Below are 17,008 nucleotides of genomic sequence, written 5' to 3'. Positions count from 1 at the left end.
TAGACCATCTTCAAGAGCCTCTTCAAATGATTTTGGCCGTGAAGAAGAGCATAGGAGAAGGAGGAATCCACCACAATTTCATGGAGAAAGACCTCATCATCAAGGAGAAAGACATCACTACGGCAATGGTTACTACCAAGATGCAAAGGCTAGGCTACCTTCGGTCAAGCTTCCTTGTTTTAATGGCTCTAGTGATCCTAATGTATATTTAGATTGGGAGGCTAAGTGTGAACAAATATTTGAGATCCATGAGATCCAAGATGAGCATAAGCTTAAGCTAGCCACCCTAGAGTTTAGTGATTATGCCATGAAATGGTGGCATGGAATTGTAAAGGACATTATCTATCACAAGGGTCCTCCCGTGGACTCTTGGAACTCTTTAAAGGATCAAATGCGCGCTAGATTTGTGCCCCCACATTTTAGGAAAGACCTCATGTTGAGACTCCAACGGTTTCAACAAGGCACACTAAATGTGGATGAATATTTTAAAGAGCTTGAAACGCTTGTGCTTAAAATTGAATTAGAAGAAAGTGAGGAAGCTATGATTGCTAGGTTTGTGAGTGGTCATAGGAAGGATATTCAAGACATTGTTGAGTTAGAAGAGTATTCATCATTGGGCTCTTTAGTTCATCTTGCAATGAAGGTGGAAGCCCAACTTGCTAAGAAAAACTCTTTCAAAAATGCTTCCAATGATGGATACTACTCCAAGTCTTGGAAAACAAAAATTCTTTTTCTAAACATCCTTCCAAAGATTTTTCTTTCAAACCCAAGGATCCTACGCCATCTACTTCTAGGCCTAAATCCCCAATTAAATCGTCTAGTCAAAAGTGTTTTAAATGTTTGGGATATGGTCACATTGCTGCTAATTGCCCTTTTAAACGAAGTATGTACATGCATGAAGGCATTGTAGTTAGTGAGCATGATTCCAATTCACCTAGGCATTCTTCACCTTCTAGACCATCAAGTGAAAATGAGAGTGAAAGTCCTTGTGAAGGTGACTTATTGATGGTAAGACGTATGTTGGGCACAATTCCAAAATCTTTGAATGATACTCAAAGAGAAAATATTTTTCACACCCGATGTCTTATCAACAACAAGTTATGTTCCTTGATTATTGATGGGGGAAGTTGCACTAATGTGGCTAGTACAAGAGTTGTGGAGAAGTTAGCCTTACCCACTATCTCTCACACCAAGCCCTACAAATTACAATGGCTTAGGGAAGTAGGTGAAATCATGGTGAATGAACAAGTCCTCATTAACTTTGCTATAGGAAAGTATAAAGATGAGGTTTTATGTGATGTTGTGCCCATGGAAGCATCTCATCTTCTTTTAGGAAGGCCTTGGCAATATGATAGACATGTTTTACATGATGGCCTATCCAATACAATGTCTTTTTCCTTCCTAGGGCGCAAGGTTTTATTAAAACCCCTCTCTCCCAAAGAGGTTAATGAGGACCAAATAAAAATGAAAACTAAAAGAGAAAATGAGAAAGAAAAAGAAGTAAGTACTACACCGAGTCACACCATTTTCTCCTCTAAATCCATCATGTTGACTCGTGCTATACCTCAAATGGACCCTCCAAGGTCTTCTTCTTCTTTATCTTTTTCATTACCCAAGGTTCCTATTTCAACACCACCTTGGTTAAAATATGTTAGGGATAATTTTTTCATACCTCCTAATGGGTTTTACCATTTAAGAGGTCTTTTTCCAAAAAACATCATCATTCCCAAACAAATTTTTCCAACTTGGTCGATTTATAGGACATCCTTTTCTGCAATCCCTTTGCTTCCATTTGCTAAGTCATGTCTTCCTTTTTCTTACACTTTTGATTATAAAAGTAAACTGACTTTGTTATATGCAGGGATTCAGAATTCGTGGACGAATTCTCTCCAAATCGGGGAGTATGATGAGAGTCAAGTAAAGGAGGTTTTTATTAATGAAGGAAGAGGCAATTCACCATCACACTTGAAGTTCTTCCTTCTAGTCTTCTCAAGATTAAAAGAAGACATAAAATAAAGAGAGGCCCAAGCCCAAAGCCCAAGCCCAAACCCAAGTCCATCCTATGAAGGGCAAGGCCAAGAATTAAATAATAAAGAATATTGTTGAAGGTGCTTAGAGGGAAACATTAGAAACCTCTATTGTTAAATCATCTTTTAGTCTTTAGTTAAGAGTCTTAGGGGGGGTGTGTTAGTAGATAGGTGTAGGAGTAAACAAGGAGGTACTAAAGTGAGAGAAGGGATCACACCTTCCTCATGCTTTGTTTTAGGCGCAAATTCTAGAAGCTTTTTTGGGAGGGAGTTTTTGAATTTGTGTAGCTTACATTTCAGCACCTTAGGCTATAAATAGAGGTGCTCTCTTTGTAAATTTCAGATTTGAATTTATCTAAAGAAACTATACTCAAAATTGGAGTGAGCATTGGAGAGCTTTTGAGCCTTCTTCTCTAGTCTTATCTTGAAGGATCCATGGTGTCCTCAAGTGGCGGCAGCACACTCATCTAGGAGCAACCATCCTTCTAGTGGAATCTTTATTAGTTATTCCTTAAATAGTTGATCCTGCCTGTTGACCAGAACCTTGGAACTTGCCTCGTCAATGGATCGACGTGTGCACCGCTTCTACCTCCGTCCTTCGTCGCGATCCACTTCAAGAACCTGCAAAAGAACAGAGCGGCGCCGCTGCGGCCGATCGCACTCCAACGCCCAAGTCAGTGACTGAACCACCAAATACTTCAAGAGCAAACACTCAAGAACTCTCAAGGAACCGTGCAATGTTCTCTCTCACAGTATGCTCAAGAACTCGCAAGCGTAAAGAATACAATCTGAACGTGCGTACCTCGAAAGTTCGTTGGGAAACCCTTTTATACCTGGTCACTTTCTCTCTCCTGGCAGTTACGTAGCTGGAGACGTGGCTCGCATCCAGTCGTACACGTGCCATCATCTGGAGCCTCCTTGACTTGGGTGCTGCTTCTGACTCTCTTTTGGCTAAGTTACTTATGCATGGTACTGCCCAGTGCATAGCTAACTTGGAGCGCGATCTCTACTGGGATTGGCGAGTTAGGGTGCCTTCGTACACCTTCCCTGTGGTCTCGCCGGCCGCCTTCATAATCTGCACCACCTTCATCTTCGGCGATGTGCTTGCTCCGGCGATCTCCAATCACTTGGTCGCCTGAGTTTACATCTGGCGACTTCATCTTTGACCCGGTGATCGCCGGTTCTGGTATGCTGGAGATCGGAGCACGCCAACTTAATAACTGGCGACTACACGAGTCCCCCGACTTCCTTCCCTTCTGCCAACCTGGCGTCTTGTCAACATGCCTATACCGTAGCTGGATGCCACGTCATCACTTCCGACTACCAGGGCGGTACACAAGCCCCCCAGTCTTAAGCGAAGACTTGTCCAGCGAAAAGACTAAAGGAGTCACGTCATCTACGTGGCACTGGCGCAAAATTCCAAGCGGTTGTACTTTCTGCTCCTCTGACGCTCCACCAAACATTCCCCATCGTTCGACACGTGGCTTCATCAACGGTTACCTTCAGTTAACGTTTGCGCTTCCCAAACCCATTTCGAAAAACCCTTAAACCCATTTCGCTCCACTGTTCCATCACTTTCTTCGTATTCTCAGACGCTCCAACTCTCTTCTGCAAAAAAGCTCTCGACGTTCCTCAACTTCCCGAATCACCAACTTCCCGAATCACCAACTTCCTTCATCGCTCTTCCGATCATAAAAAGGTACTTCCTTTCCTCCTTCTGCTGATTTTTCCTGCATTTTGACCGGTTAGCATCATCCTTTAACTGTCTGGTGAATACGTTGTGGGTTGTTTTCTCCATTTCTCCTTTCTCGTAACTTAGGGCTCCGTCAGCGTCACAACGAACCTACGTTCGTTCGTTTTTCACCCTTTTCTCATGATCGAGTCAGCCTCTGCGAACCCTGATCATTTTTCCTTTTCTTTTTCCTCTGCAGCTTTCGCAATGACTCGCTCAAAGATCACCCCAAATCCTCCTCCTTCATCACGAAACCCCTCTTCACAAGCACACGACCCACCGCGAGTACGTGGCGCTTCGTCTTCTCAGGCTGAGAGGCCTGCACCCTCCCGCCCTAACTTAGCCCAGGCGACTCCGCCTGTCACCGGAGGAGCCTCCGTCCCCCCACCAGACTTCAAAAAACTATACCCCTGGGCCAACTCGACCTTGTTGAGGGAAACATCTTCCGTAAATTCTGCTGGGGCAGTTCTGCGGTTGACGAAGGGGGATGAGCCTCACCAATCATTCCATAAGGAGCACGACGAGAAGATGACGGTGCTACCTTGCCCCCCCGACCTGCCAGTTTGCGCCGATGACAAGGCGACCAACGGTGGACCCTTCTGCTTCGTTTACACAACCTTGTTCAAGAAGGTGAAACTCAGGTTTCCCTTCACTCGCTTTGAGAGGGAGCTTCTTACCGAGCTCAACATCGCCGCCGCCCAGCTCCATCCCAACAGCTGGGCGTTCGTGCGGGCGTTCCAAGTCATGTGCGACCACCTGGGGTTGCCAGCATCAGTAGATGTTTTCTTATTTCTCTTCGAAGCCAAGCACCAAGGAGATCGCCTGTGGGTAAGCTTGAATGGGATTGCTGGGAGGTCGATCCTCTCTATCTTCCAGCAATCCTACAAAGATTGGAAAGGCAAATTCGTCCAGGTGCGCCCCAATGACAAGGACGCTGCATTGCTCGACGGTTTCCCCTTGTACTGGGTAAACAAGGGGAACAAAGAGTCCAAGAGTAGCTTCAGGAGGCCAAGAAGCCCTGATAGCATGGGAGCCTTGGACAGAGACCTTTGCTTCTTTTGGAAGAGCGTGGCAGATGCCAACATCACCTTCCTCACCACCACGCTCATCTGCTTCGAATTGTTCGAGGACCAACTCGAAATCCGCATAGGTTAGAACGTCTAAGTCTTTATTCTAACCTTACCTCTGCTAACTGTTTCTGTGCGTCTTGTGCATTGTGCGCTAGACTTTGGTTTTATTTTTCTGCACCATTTATCTGCTTTGCTGCATACTGCCTTATGCATTTATTTTCCCTCTGAGCTAACCCATGCATTTTTGCTCTATGCAGATAATATGTTGGGCAAGGGCAAGCTCGCTGAACTGAGGGCGCTCGCCCGAACCCATGGGTTGGCATCGGGTTCACAAACCGTGCCAAACTCGGTGGTGGAGATCGCCGCCGCACAGGGCCGATCGCCATCCAAAGGCCCAACTCCTCCCGATGTCCAACCCGCCAACCAACGCAAGAAGCTTGTCCTCAGGAAACCTAAGAGGAAAGCTCCCCAAGTAGTCCACGAGGAGGAGGAGGAAGACGACGAGGCAACTGAAGATGGCCTCGTCATGAAGAGGAAGAGGGTGGCACCTTCTTCACCACCTGCTCCACCCCCTCTTCCAACATCAACACCGCCATCCACGCCTGCTCCACCTCCAACATTGCCTCCTCCGCCAGCTCCTGCCTCACCAGTCCAAGCAATTCCATTGGCGTCTGCGCCACCTGCGGTTGAGGCCCCCGAGCCAGACTTCATGGAGGACCCCCCGAGCGCCTCCACGCCTTATGTAACAGCTGGAGAGGGTCCTCCTTCAAATGCCTCAGCCGCAGACGTTGCTCCAGTCGGGGATGAGGTTGCCCATAACTCTCCAATTCTGATTACTGAATCCCCGACCTCGCCACCACGTCAAGAAGCACCTGCTGAGAAACCAACTAAAGAAGGTGGCAGCGAGAGTCAACAACAGGCCCACCCGGTGCCTCCACCAGCAAGCCTATCTCTCGAGGTCACAAGGATGTGGGAGCCTTTCTCGGCCAAACTGAAGATGATGGCAGAGGACTTCCCCACCATTATATCTAGAGCTGTGGAGAGCTCCACCAGGAAGCTCCAGGATGACCTCTTCAACCTTCGAACTGAGAATAGCACTATGAGGGTTGAGGTGGAGAAGTTGTCCTTCAATCTGACACTCGCGGAGATTGAACACTCCCGAGTAGAAGATGCGATGAGCATCGAGCTTCGGTTGGCGCGCAAGGAGGCCACTGATCTACGCCATAAGGTGCAGCTTCTGGCTCAAGAGAAGATTGAGCTGGAGAGCAAGATTGTACCTTATCGCGTCAAAGTGGCTGACCTGGAGGCCTTAATAAAAACTGACGTCGCCAAGGTGAAGAAACTGGAGCAAAGGTCAGCCGATCGGGAGATCTTCCTGGGAAAGGTGGAAAAAGAAAGGGACGACACCATGGCGAAACCTGCTGAAGCCAACACAGAGAAGGGGAGAATCGCTGCTGAATTGGGCCAGGTGCAGGCAGAATCCAAGAAGGTTGCTGAAGACCTTCTCCAAGCTCAAGAAACCATCGAAAAACTCAAGAAACAAGCTGAAGAGCTGGAGCAGCAGAACAAGGGGCTAAAGGAACAAACTGAAGAACTCAAGAAACAAATCGAAGAGCTTAATCTGAGTTCTGCCCAAATTCTGGCTGCTGGATTCGAGGCTGCACGGGAACAGTTCGCCTGCTTGTTCCCCGATCTGGACCTTAGCATGGTGTCCCTTAACAACGAGGTGGTGGATGGGAAGGTGGTTCCCGCTGAAGACTGATCAATTTCCTCCATCCACTACCTTTATGTTTTCTCTTTGTATTTTGTAATGAACTTTTTTTTCTTTTTCTGTTTATGTACCCCGAACTGATATTTACTTAATGTCAAGACCTTTGCATTTCTTCTTGTAACTTCTTTAGCTGCTTTAACTTTCCTTGCACAATTTACTTCAAAGAAATGACTTAGTAATTTCATAAGCGCAATCATATACTTAACTGCTTCGAACCACTTTAACTTCAAATAACAACCACTTTAACAACTTGTAATCTCAATGCAATGAACTTCAGCGTAAAACCATTCTTCAAACGACGAACTTTTAACTTCAACTACTGGCTTAAAACATCGCTTCACCCGATCTGCACGAACTTTAACTTCAACTACTGGCTTAAAACATCGCTTCACCCGATCTGCTTCATTAATAGCGGGTCTTTAACTTTCTCGCCACTGCTTGAACTTTTTCTGGTCGCCAAAGACTTACTTGGCGATGTCAGCTTCTTTCTGGCTTCCTGCCTTGGCCATTGTTCTTTTATCTGGGGGTAGAGGCGCCTTTCGGATCCTTCTCTACCTCCTTGAGCTTCAGAACAAGAGATCGGGTGGCTAGGCGCTCTCTTCGAACCTACCTTAGCCACCCTCCAAACTTCTTCCACCCTTTACACCATACCTGAACTCGTTCGAGACGAGAAGGATTTTCTCTTGCCTGGATTCGCTCATAGGCGAGAAGGTCTTTAACTCGCCTGAACTCGCTCATAGGCGAGAAGGTCTTTTAACTCGCCTGAACTCGCTCATAGGCGAGAAGGTCTTTAAACCGTGCCTCTACATTGCCCCAGGGGTTACATCTCCTCCCCCCCAGAAACACTGAGGACTTTCGCTGGTGCCTCTACATTGCCCCAGGGGTTACATCTTCTCGCCCCCAGAAACATTGAGGACTTTTCACTTGTGCCTCTACATTGCTCCAGGGGTTACATCTTCTCGCCCCCAGAAACACTGAGAACTTTTCGCTCTTCCTCGCCTGCACTCGCTCGACGGCGAGGAGGTCTTTATCTCGCCTCAGAACGCGCGTGGGCGTTGAGGTCTTTTAACTGGTGCCTCCGATCGCCGAAAGACGATGAGGACTTTAACTTTTAACTAGTGCCTCCGATCGCCGAAAGATGATGAGGACTTAAACTTTAACTGGTGCCTCCGATCGCCGAAAGACGATGAGGACTTAAAACCTTTTAGAAAGCATGCAATATATCTTTAACTTGCCTTAAGTCACGTATAAGTGACAAGGTCTTTCTTCAAAACTTTCTGAAAACAACAGGCATGCAATCTGAAACAACTTGAACTTTTGAAAACTTCTCTTTATTGGGTGGCCTCGTTAAAAACCCTCCTTAGGGAAAAAAGAGCGCCCCCTTCAAACTGTTTTAACAGAGACATTGTAATGTAACTTCGTGTTTATCTTTACTTACAAAGTTCTCAACTGTAGTATAACTTGAGGTGCGTGGCGTTCCAAGTGTGAGGAATCGCCCCTCCTTCCAATGTCTCTAAGCGGTAGGCGCCGTTCCCGAGCGCCTCGGTTATTTTGAACGGTCCCGTCCACTTGGGCGACAGTTTATTCTCCATCTCGTACTGGTGGGCTTTCGTCATCACCAGGTCGCCTTCTCTGAACTGTCTCGGCATCACCTTCGAGTTATATCTTCGTTCAATCCTTCTCTTCACCGCTTCAGCCTTCAATCTCGCCTCTTCCCTGACCTCATCCAGTAGATCCAGGTTCAACCTTCTCTCCTCATTCGAGTCTTCCTCTACGAAGTTCTGGAATCTCGGCGAGCTCTCCTGGATCTCCACTGGAATCATTGCGTCGCATCCATAGACCAAGCTGCACGGGGTCTCATGGGTTCCTGACTGCTCAGTGGTGTGGTACGCCCATACTATACGGGGTACCTCCTCAGCCCAGCTTCCTTTGGCCTTCTCTAGCCTTCTCTTCAAACCTCTCAACAACACCCGATTAGCTGACTCTACTTGGCCATTTGTCTGAGGGTGCTCGACGGATGCAAACACTTGTTGAATTCCCACCCCTTCGCACAGCTTCTTCAACAGGTGGCTTGCAAACTGAGTCCCATTGTCCGACACCAGGCGCTTGGGCACACCAAACCGGCACACAATGTTCTTCCACACGAAACCTTCAATCTTGTGTGCGGTGATCTGGGCCACTGGTTCTGCTTCGATCCACTTGGTGAAATACTCAATCGCCACCACCAAGTACTTCATCTGCCTGATCGCCAGCGGGAATGGTCCCAGGATGTCGATTCCCCAAGTATGAAATGGCCAAGGGCTGTAGATCGACTTCAACTCCTCGGGAGGCGCCTTGTGCCAATCGGCGTGCTGTTGGCATTGTTTGCAACACTGTGCATATCTCTTACAATCTTCTCTCACCGTTGGCCAGTAGTAACCTGCACGGAGAGTCCTCGCGGCCAGAGCTCGACCCCCGACGTGGCTTCCGCATATTCCTTCGTGGAGCTCTGCCATGATTCTCGTGCACTTCTCGCCATCAATCAATGTGTACTTGCTAGAATTTTTCTTTACCTTCCTAGCCTCTGTCGGATCCAGCGGGAGAAGGCCATCTGCCAGGCACCGCTTGTACTGTGTTATCCAGGTATTTGGCTCATGGGTAGCACAAACCTGCGTCATGTTCACCGTCTCTCCCCGACACGCTCTAATTCTCGGCGATCTCAACATTTCTTGCGTCAAAGACCTGTGACTTCTTGCCGCTTTTTCCGTCGACCTGCTTATCTGAAGAACCAGGTGATCTGCTACAAATGCCCTCGGCGTCTTCAGAGTTTCTTGAATCACCGTCCTCTGCCTACCCCCCTTGCCTGAACTGGCGAGCTTGGCTAGCAAGTCAGCTCGGGCATTCTGCTCTCTGGGCACATGCACCACTTCAAAGGAGGCAAAGGAACTCTTCAATTCCCGCACATACTACAAGTAAGCCGCCATTTGTGGATCTTTAGCCTGGAACTCGCCTGTTACTTGCCCTGTGACTAGCAGCGAGTCACTCTTAGCCATCAACACCCTAGCTCCCATCTCTTTGGCCAGCAAAATCCCGGCGATCAGCGCCTCGTATTCTGCTTGGTTGTTGCTGGCCTTGAAGGCAAACCTCAAAGATTGTTCGATCAGCACGTCGTTGGGTCCTTCCAAAATGACTCCAGCACCGCTGCCCTGCTGGTTCGATGATCCGTCCACCGAGACCACCCAGCGGAAATCATCCCCTTCAACTCGTGTCGCCTCAGATGAGAGCTCGACCACGAAATCTGCAAAGATTTGCCCCTTGATTGGGCCTCGGGGCTCATACTTAATATCAAACTCTGACAGCTCTACTGCCCACTTCACCATCCTTCCCGCAACGTCGGGCTTCTTCAAGACCTTCTGGATGGGCAAGTCGGTCATCACCAAAATTGTGAAGCTATGGAAATAGTGGCACAACCTCCTCGCCGAAAACACCACAGCCAGCGCAGCCTTCTCCAGGGCCTGATACCTCGTTTCTGGGCCCTGCAACACCTTACTAACAAAATAAATAGGCTTTTGAGCCTGATCTTGATCCTGGACGAGCACCGCACTCACCGCCCTCTTAGTTACAGCAAAATACAACCTGAGAGGGGTTCCCACCAGCGGTTTGCACAAAACCGGCGGGCTCGCCAGATATTCCTTCAGCTTGACGAAGGCTTCCTCGCACTCCTTCGTCCAAGCAAACTTGTTATTGCGCCTTAAGCACTGGAAGTAGGGATGTCCCTTCTCTCCGCTAGCTGACACGAAGCGAGACAGGGCTGCCATCCGACCTGTTAACTGTTGTACCTCTTTCACAGTGGCCGGGCTTCTCATCGCCAAGATAGCGGCACACTTGTCCGGGTTGGCCTCTATTCCTCTCCCAGTTAAGAGGAAACCCAGGAATTTTCCAACCTCCACGCCAAAGATGCATTTCTCTGGATTCAGCTTCAGCCTGAACTTGGCGATCGTCGTGAACAATTCCTCCAAGTCCGCAACGTGCTTGCTTTTCTCTGGCGAGGTCACGACCATGTCATCGACGTACGCTTGCACATTCCTACCCAGCATCGGTGCAAGTACTCGATCCATCAACCTCTGGTACGTGGCCCCCGCGTTCTTCAGCCCAAATGGCATCACTTTGTAGCAGTAGCACGATCTCTCGGTTATGAAGGCAGTCTTCTCTTCATCCATGGGATGCATCTTGATTTGATTATACCCCGAGAAGGCATCCAGGAAGTTCAACAACTTACACCCTGCAGCACTATCCACCAGGGCGTCTATGCTTGGTAAAGGATATGAATCCTTTGGGCAAGCCTTGTTCAAATCAGTGAAATCGACGCACATGCGCCATTTCCCATTACTCTTCTTCACCAGCACGACATTTGCCAGCCATTCAGGGTACTGAACTTCCCTGATGTGGCCTGCAGCGAGGAGTTTCTGCGTTTCGTCCCTAATCGCCTGCCTCCTCTCCTCGTTGAACTTTCTTCTTCTTTGTCGCACTGGTCTCACCAAGTTGTCCATCGCCAGATGATGGCACAAGAAGTCGGGATCGATCCCGGGCATGTCCGAAGCGGACCATGCAAACGCATCCAGATGTCGTTCTATCACCTTGGCGATCTAGTCCTGGAGCTCAACCTCCAGGGATCTTCCCAGCTTGAAGATCTTTCCCCCGATCTCTCTCTCGAGCCACTGCTCGACGGGTTTTGGTCTGGTTTCTCTGGCGATCACCGCCCTGGCGATTCCCAGTTCTCTCGCTTCCTCAGGGCGATTCCTTGCCTCTTCTTCCTCCAGACCGGCGTTCCCCTCTCCCAGATCAGCATCCACCATCTCCACGTCTCTTCCGGCGGTCTCTTCTATCACCGTCGATCTGGGCTTCACACCGGGAGGCGGGGTGGTTGTTACGTAACTCACCGATCTTTTGTTTTTCAGGCTATTCTCATAGCACTTCTTTGCTTCTTTCTGATCGGATTTGATGGTGATCACCACCCCCTCCATAGACGGCAATTTCACCTTCATGTGCCGAGTCGACGGTATGGCGCCTATCCTGTTGAGCGTGGGTCTTCCCAACAGGATGTTGTATGCTGAAGGAGCGTTTACAACAAGGTATTTGATCTTCTCTGTTCTCGAACCCACCTCGTCTGTAAACGTAGTCCTTAACTCTATGTACCCCCTGACCTCCACGTGGTCACCAGCGAAACCATACAAGCACCCTCCATAGGGCCTCAGCTGGTCAAGGGGCAACTCCAGCTGCGTGAAAGTCGGCCAGAACATCACGTCTGCCGAGCTTCCTTGGTCCACCAGCACCCTGTGGACCTTTCTTCCCGCTGTGATCAACGAGATTACTATGGGATCGTTATCATGAGGCACAACGTCCCGAAGATCTTGCTTGGTGAATGTAATGTCCACTTCCGGCGAGTGGTCTTCAAACATATCTACCATCATCACAGACCTCGCGTACCTCTTCCTCTGTGATGCGGTGCATCCACCACCTGAGAAACCTCCCGCAATGGTGTGGATTTCCCCGTGCGTAGGCATCTCGTGCTGCTGGGCTTCTCCACCGGCTGGTTGGGAGCTCGACGCGCCCCCCGTCCTTCTATCCAGCAAATAGTCATTTAGGAACCCGCACTTTACCAGATCGTCGAGCTGGTATCCTAAAGCTAAACACGAATCCACGGTGTGGCCAAAGCCTTGGTGAAACTCACACCAGACATCTGGCTTTGGTCCCAGCACCTTGTCGCCCACCTTCTCTGGCGCTTTCAACTTAGTAGATATATTGGGAATGGCGATCAGGTCCGCCAATCCCATGACAAACTTGTGCTTAGGCGGGCGATTGTATTCCCGGCGCGCTGGTTGCTGGCGCCCTTGGCTTCTGCCCTTGTTCTTCCTTGGATTATAAGGATGGCGAGTCCTCTGATCCCTTCTGGCCGCCGCTGTCTCCAGCACCCTCTGTGGCTGGATCCTGGTCTGGGCGCGTGGCCTAGCGGGAGCCACGCTTCCTCTCTTATCGGCGACCTCGCTCTCATCGGCGATGTGGGCCACCGCAAGTCGCCTAACCTCAGCAAACGTGGCGGGGTGAGCCCTGATCAGTGCCTCGCAGAATGGTCCTGGCAGCACGCCCTTCTTAAATGCATAGACCAGCATTTCCTCATCTTTAGCCGGCGATCTGACCATCTGCGCCCCAAAGCGATTCAGGTAGTCCCTAAGGGACTCTCCCTGATACTGCCTTATATCAAACAAATCGTAAGACACCCTGGGCGGTGCCTTATTCACGATGTACTGCTCGACGAAAATCTTTGAAAACTGTTGGAAGTTGGTTATGTGACCGTTAGGCAGGCTCACAAACCACTCCAACGCCGTTCCCTGGAGTGTGCTCACGAACATCTTGCAGTATACGGCGTCTGATCCTCCTGACAGCATCATCTGCGTATGGAAGGTGGTGAGATGAGCTTCAGGATCCTCCACGCCGGTGAAAACAGCCTTAACAGGAACCACACTCGCAGGAATAGGCGTGTCAGTAATCGCCTGAGCGAAAGGCATAGGAAAACACGAGGTGGTGATGACGGCGCGACCTCTTCAGCGATAGGACGCCCTTGCTGCTCCTGAAGAGCTTGACGCAGCTCCTCAGTCACCTTGCTAAGTTCGTCATTCCTGGCCCGAGAGGCGGCCAGGTCCTCATGCATTCTCGCCTCTTCTATGCGCGAGGCTTCTACAGTTGCCTGCAACGAGCGCATAATCTCTGCCATCTGCGCCATGGTCATGGCGGCGGCGCCTTCAGCAGCGACGGGCGCAACTGGACTTGAACGATTGCTTCTCATTTTTCTCATGAAACTTGACGAATCACAGAATGCAGCGAACAACACTTACTTCAGCTACGATCGATTCAGCGATCAATCGGTAAAAACTGCGCCAAACTCCGCAAGAAAACTCAAGAACACAGCGAACCTCCACAGAGACCTGCAACTCCACCAGAAACCACCGCTTCTCCCACGGATAACAAAACGAGCCAAAGAACTCAAACTTCACCGAACAAATCTCGCGTAAACAGCAGGAAACCTCACTTCACCGAACAAAAACCCAGACGAACGGTGGAAAACGCGAAATCACCGATCAAAACTCAAACGAACAGCGAACAGTGGTTGCACCAGCACACAACCACGCAGAAAACTACGAAAACCTCCAAGAACTCACGCTGTTGATGGGAACAGGTTTTACACGGCCCCACGGTGGGCGCCTGATGATCCTGCCTGTTGACCAGAACCTTGGAACTTGCCTCGTCAATGGATCGACGTGTGCACCGCTTCTACCTCCGTCCTTCGTCGCGATCCACTTCAAGAACCTGCAAAAGAACAGAGCGGCGCCGCTGCGGCTGATCACACTCCAACGCCCAAGTCAGTGACTGAACCACCAAATACTTCAAGAGCAAACACTCAAGAACTCTCAAGGAACCGTGCAATGTTCTCTCTCACAGTATGCTCAAGAACTCGCAAGCGTAAAGAATACAATCTGAACGTGCGTACCTCGAAAGTTCGTTGGGAAACCCTTTTATACCTGGTCACTTTCTCTCTCCTGGCAGTTACGTAGCTGGACACGTGGCTCGCATCCAGTCGTACACGTGCCATCATCTGGAGCCTCCTTGACTTTGGCGCTGCTTTTGACTCTCTTTTGGCTAAGTTACTTATGCATGGTACTGCCCAGTGCATAGCTAACTTGGAGCGCGATCTCTACTGGGATTGGCGAGTTAGGGTGCCTTCGTACACCTTCCCTGTGGTCTCGCCGGCCGCCTTCATAATCTGCACCACCTTCATCTTCGGCGATGTGCTTGCTCCGGCGATCTCCAATCACTTGGTCGCCTGAGTTTACATCTGGCGACTTCATCTTTGACCCGGTGATCGCCGGTTCTGGTATGCTGGAGATTGGAGCACGCCAACTTAATAACTGGCGACTACACGAGTCCCCCGACTTCCTTCCCTTCTGCCAACCTGGCGTCTTGTCAACACGCCTATACCGTAGCTGGATGCCACGTCATCACTTCCGACTACGAGGGCGGTACAATAGTCATGCCTATAGGATCTACAACAAGAGGCTCATTACTCTAGAAGAATCTGTTCATGTGGTATTTGATGAAGTTCATCACAAAAGCATTCAAGTCTCAAAGAACAACACAGAAGAGGATGAGTAGAACATCAATTTGGAGAAAAGCTGGACTGCTGTGCAGAAAAACAACCGGTTGATTCATCGAAACAATCGATTGAAATTCTGCAGCATAATGAGTTGCCTAAAGAATGGAGAATACTAATAGATCTATCAATGGAGAACATCATTGGGCAGATAAAGGAGGGTGTTTCTACACGTAGCTCAATCTCAAACTTTTGCAGGCACACTGCTTTTGTCTCTCAAGTTGAACCAAAGTCTATTGAAGAAGCTCTTAAATATGAAAAATGGATGGAAGCTATGCATGAAGAGCTGAATCAGTTTGCTAGGAATGATGTGTGGTTTATGGTTCCTAAGACAGCTGAGATGAACATCATTGGATCTAAATGGGTTTTCATAAACAAGCTTCATGAGGCTAGAGTAATTACAAGGAACAAGGCAAGGCTAGTTGCCAAAGGCTACAACCAAGAGGAAGGGATTGACTATGGAGAAACCTTTGTCCTTGTTGTAAGATTGGAAGCTTTGAGGTTGCTGCTGGATTTTGCTTGTATGAGTGGATTCAAACTCTTTCAAATGGATGTGAAGAGTGTTTTTCTCAATGGCTTTATCAATGAAGAAGTGTATGTTGAGCAACCACCGGGGTTTGAGGATCATCAACATCCTAATCATGTTTTTAAGTTGAAAAAGGCATTGTATGGGCTTAAGCAAGCTCTAAGCTAGTGGTATAAGAGGCTTAGAAATTTCCTTTTGTCACATGGTTATGAAAGAGGAATGATTGACAAAACGCTCTTCATCAAGAAGTCAAATTCTGAAATTATCCTAGTACAAATCTATGTTGATGACATCATCATTGGTGCTACCCAAGATAGTTTGTGTGAAGAATTTGTGCCAGCTATGCAAGGTGAGTTTGAAATGTCCATGATGAGGGAGCTTTCTTTCTTTCTTTGATTGTAGGTCAAGCAAAGAAAGGATGGAATCTTTCTATGCCAATCAAAATATTGCAAAGAAACTCTCAAGAAATTTGAAATGGAAAGTTGCAAGGAAGCAAGCACACCCATGCCTTCAAGCTGTTATATGGATGCAGATGCTGCTGGAAAAGGAGTAGATAAAAAAAAATACAGAGGTTTAATTGGTTCCTTACTCTATCTCACAGAAAGTAGACAGAATATCATGTTTACCGTATCTCTTTCTGTAAGATATCAAGCAAATCCAAAGGAATCTCAGTTCAAAGCTGGAAAAAGAATTCTTAAATATCTCAAAGGAACAACCAATGTTGGTATATGATATCCTTCTCACTCTCCTATACATTTAATTGGTTATTCAAATTCTGATTTTGCAGGATGTAAGCTAGACAGAAAATGCACAAGTGGCACTTGTCATCTTCTTGGATCATGCCTCATCTCTTGGCATAGTAAGAAGCAAGCTTGTGTAGCTCTTTCTACTACATAGGCTGAATACATTGCTGCTAGAAGCTGTTGTGCACAAATACTTTGGCTTAAACAACAACTTGCAGATTTTTTATTAAATATCAGGAAGGTTCCTTTGCTTTGTGACAACACAAGTGCTATAAATCTCACCAAAATCCAGATTCAGCATTCAAGAACTAAGCACGTTGAGATTCGTCATCACTTCATACGAGATCATGTGAACAATGGAGATTGTGAAGTGAAATTCATTGAAACAAAATTGCATCTGACTGATATATTCACAAAACCTCTACAAAAAGAAAGGTTTTTCTTCTTAAGAAATGAGTTAGGCATTCTTGACTCTCAAAATCTCTCTTAAACTATTTTTAAATTCTATTTGTGAATACAAATAGGGCGAGAATTGGTTGGTTTTTGTGTTGTATGCTCTCTATAATATGTTTCAAACTGTTAAATGTCTCCAATTTTAGAAATTGGAACTGTTTTCTGCTTCTGCTGGCAGAAACAACTGATTAAATCGAGGAAACAACCAGTTGTTTTTCTGATACAATGCTTAGTGAATTACTTTTCTAACCTGCTGCCATAGATGTTGTATATTCCATAAGGTTTTGTTTTGCAGGAACTGCTTCAGATTCAAACAAGTTCAACACAAGCAACCAGGGATTTGTCTTCATCAAATAGGGGGAGATTGTTGATCAAGAGTGATCAAAGGCTTTGAAGAATCCAAATCCAAGTGTTTGATGCAAGGATGAAGTTGCTGCTGTGTTTATGAAAGGATCTAGGTTTATTTGTGTAATCCACTCTTTGTTGAATCTAAAGTTAAAG

General features: G+C 47.8%; 1 protein-coding gene across 1 annotated transcript; it reads left to right on the top strand.

The window, feature by feature from the left end:
• The first annotated feature begins 15,530 nt into the window (after positions 1–15,530).
• Positions 15,531–16,208, top strand: LOC137838752 (uncharacterized mitochondrial protein AtMg00810-like). The gene is made up of 3 exons (XM_068647979.1): positions 15,531–15,660; positions 15,913–16,035; positions 16,099–16,208. Exons 1-3 carry the CDS (start codon positions 15,531–15,533, stop codon positions 16,206–16,208), a joined length of 363 nt encoding a protein of 120 aa, XP_068504080.1.
• The last annotated feature ends 800 nt before the right edge of the window (positions 16,209–17,008 follow it).

The sequence above is a fragment of the Phaseolus vulgaris genome, chromosome 4 (assembly GCF_000499845.2).
Source record: "Phaseolus vulgaris cultivar G19833 chromosome 4, P. vulgaris v2.0, whole genome shotgun sequence".
Lineage (NCBI taxonomy): Eukaryota > Viridiplantae > Streptophyta > Magnoliopsida > Fabales > Fabaceae > Phaseolus > Phaseolus vulgaris.
Note: the sequence above shows the minus strand (reverse complement) of the source record. Positions and strands in the feature narration are given on the sequence as shown.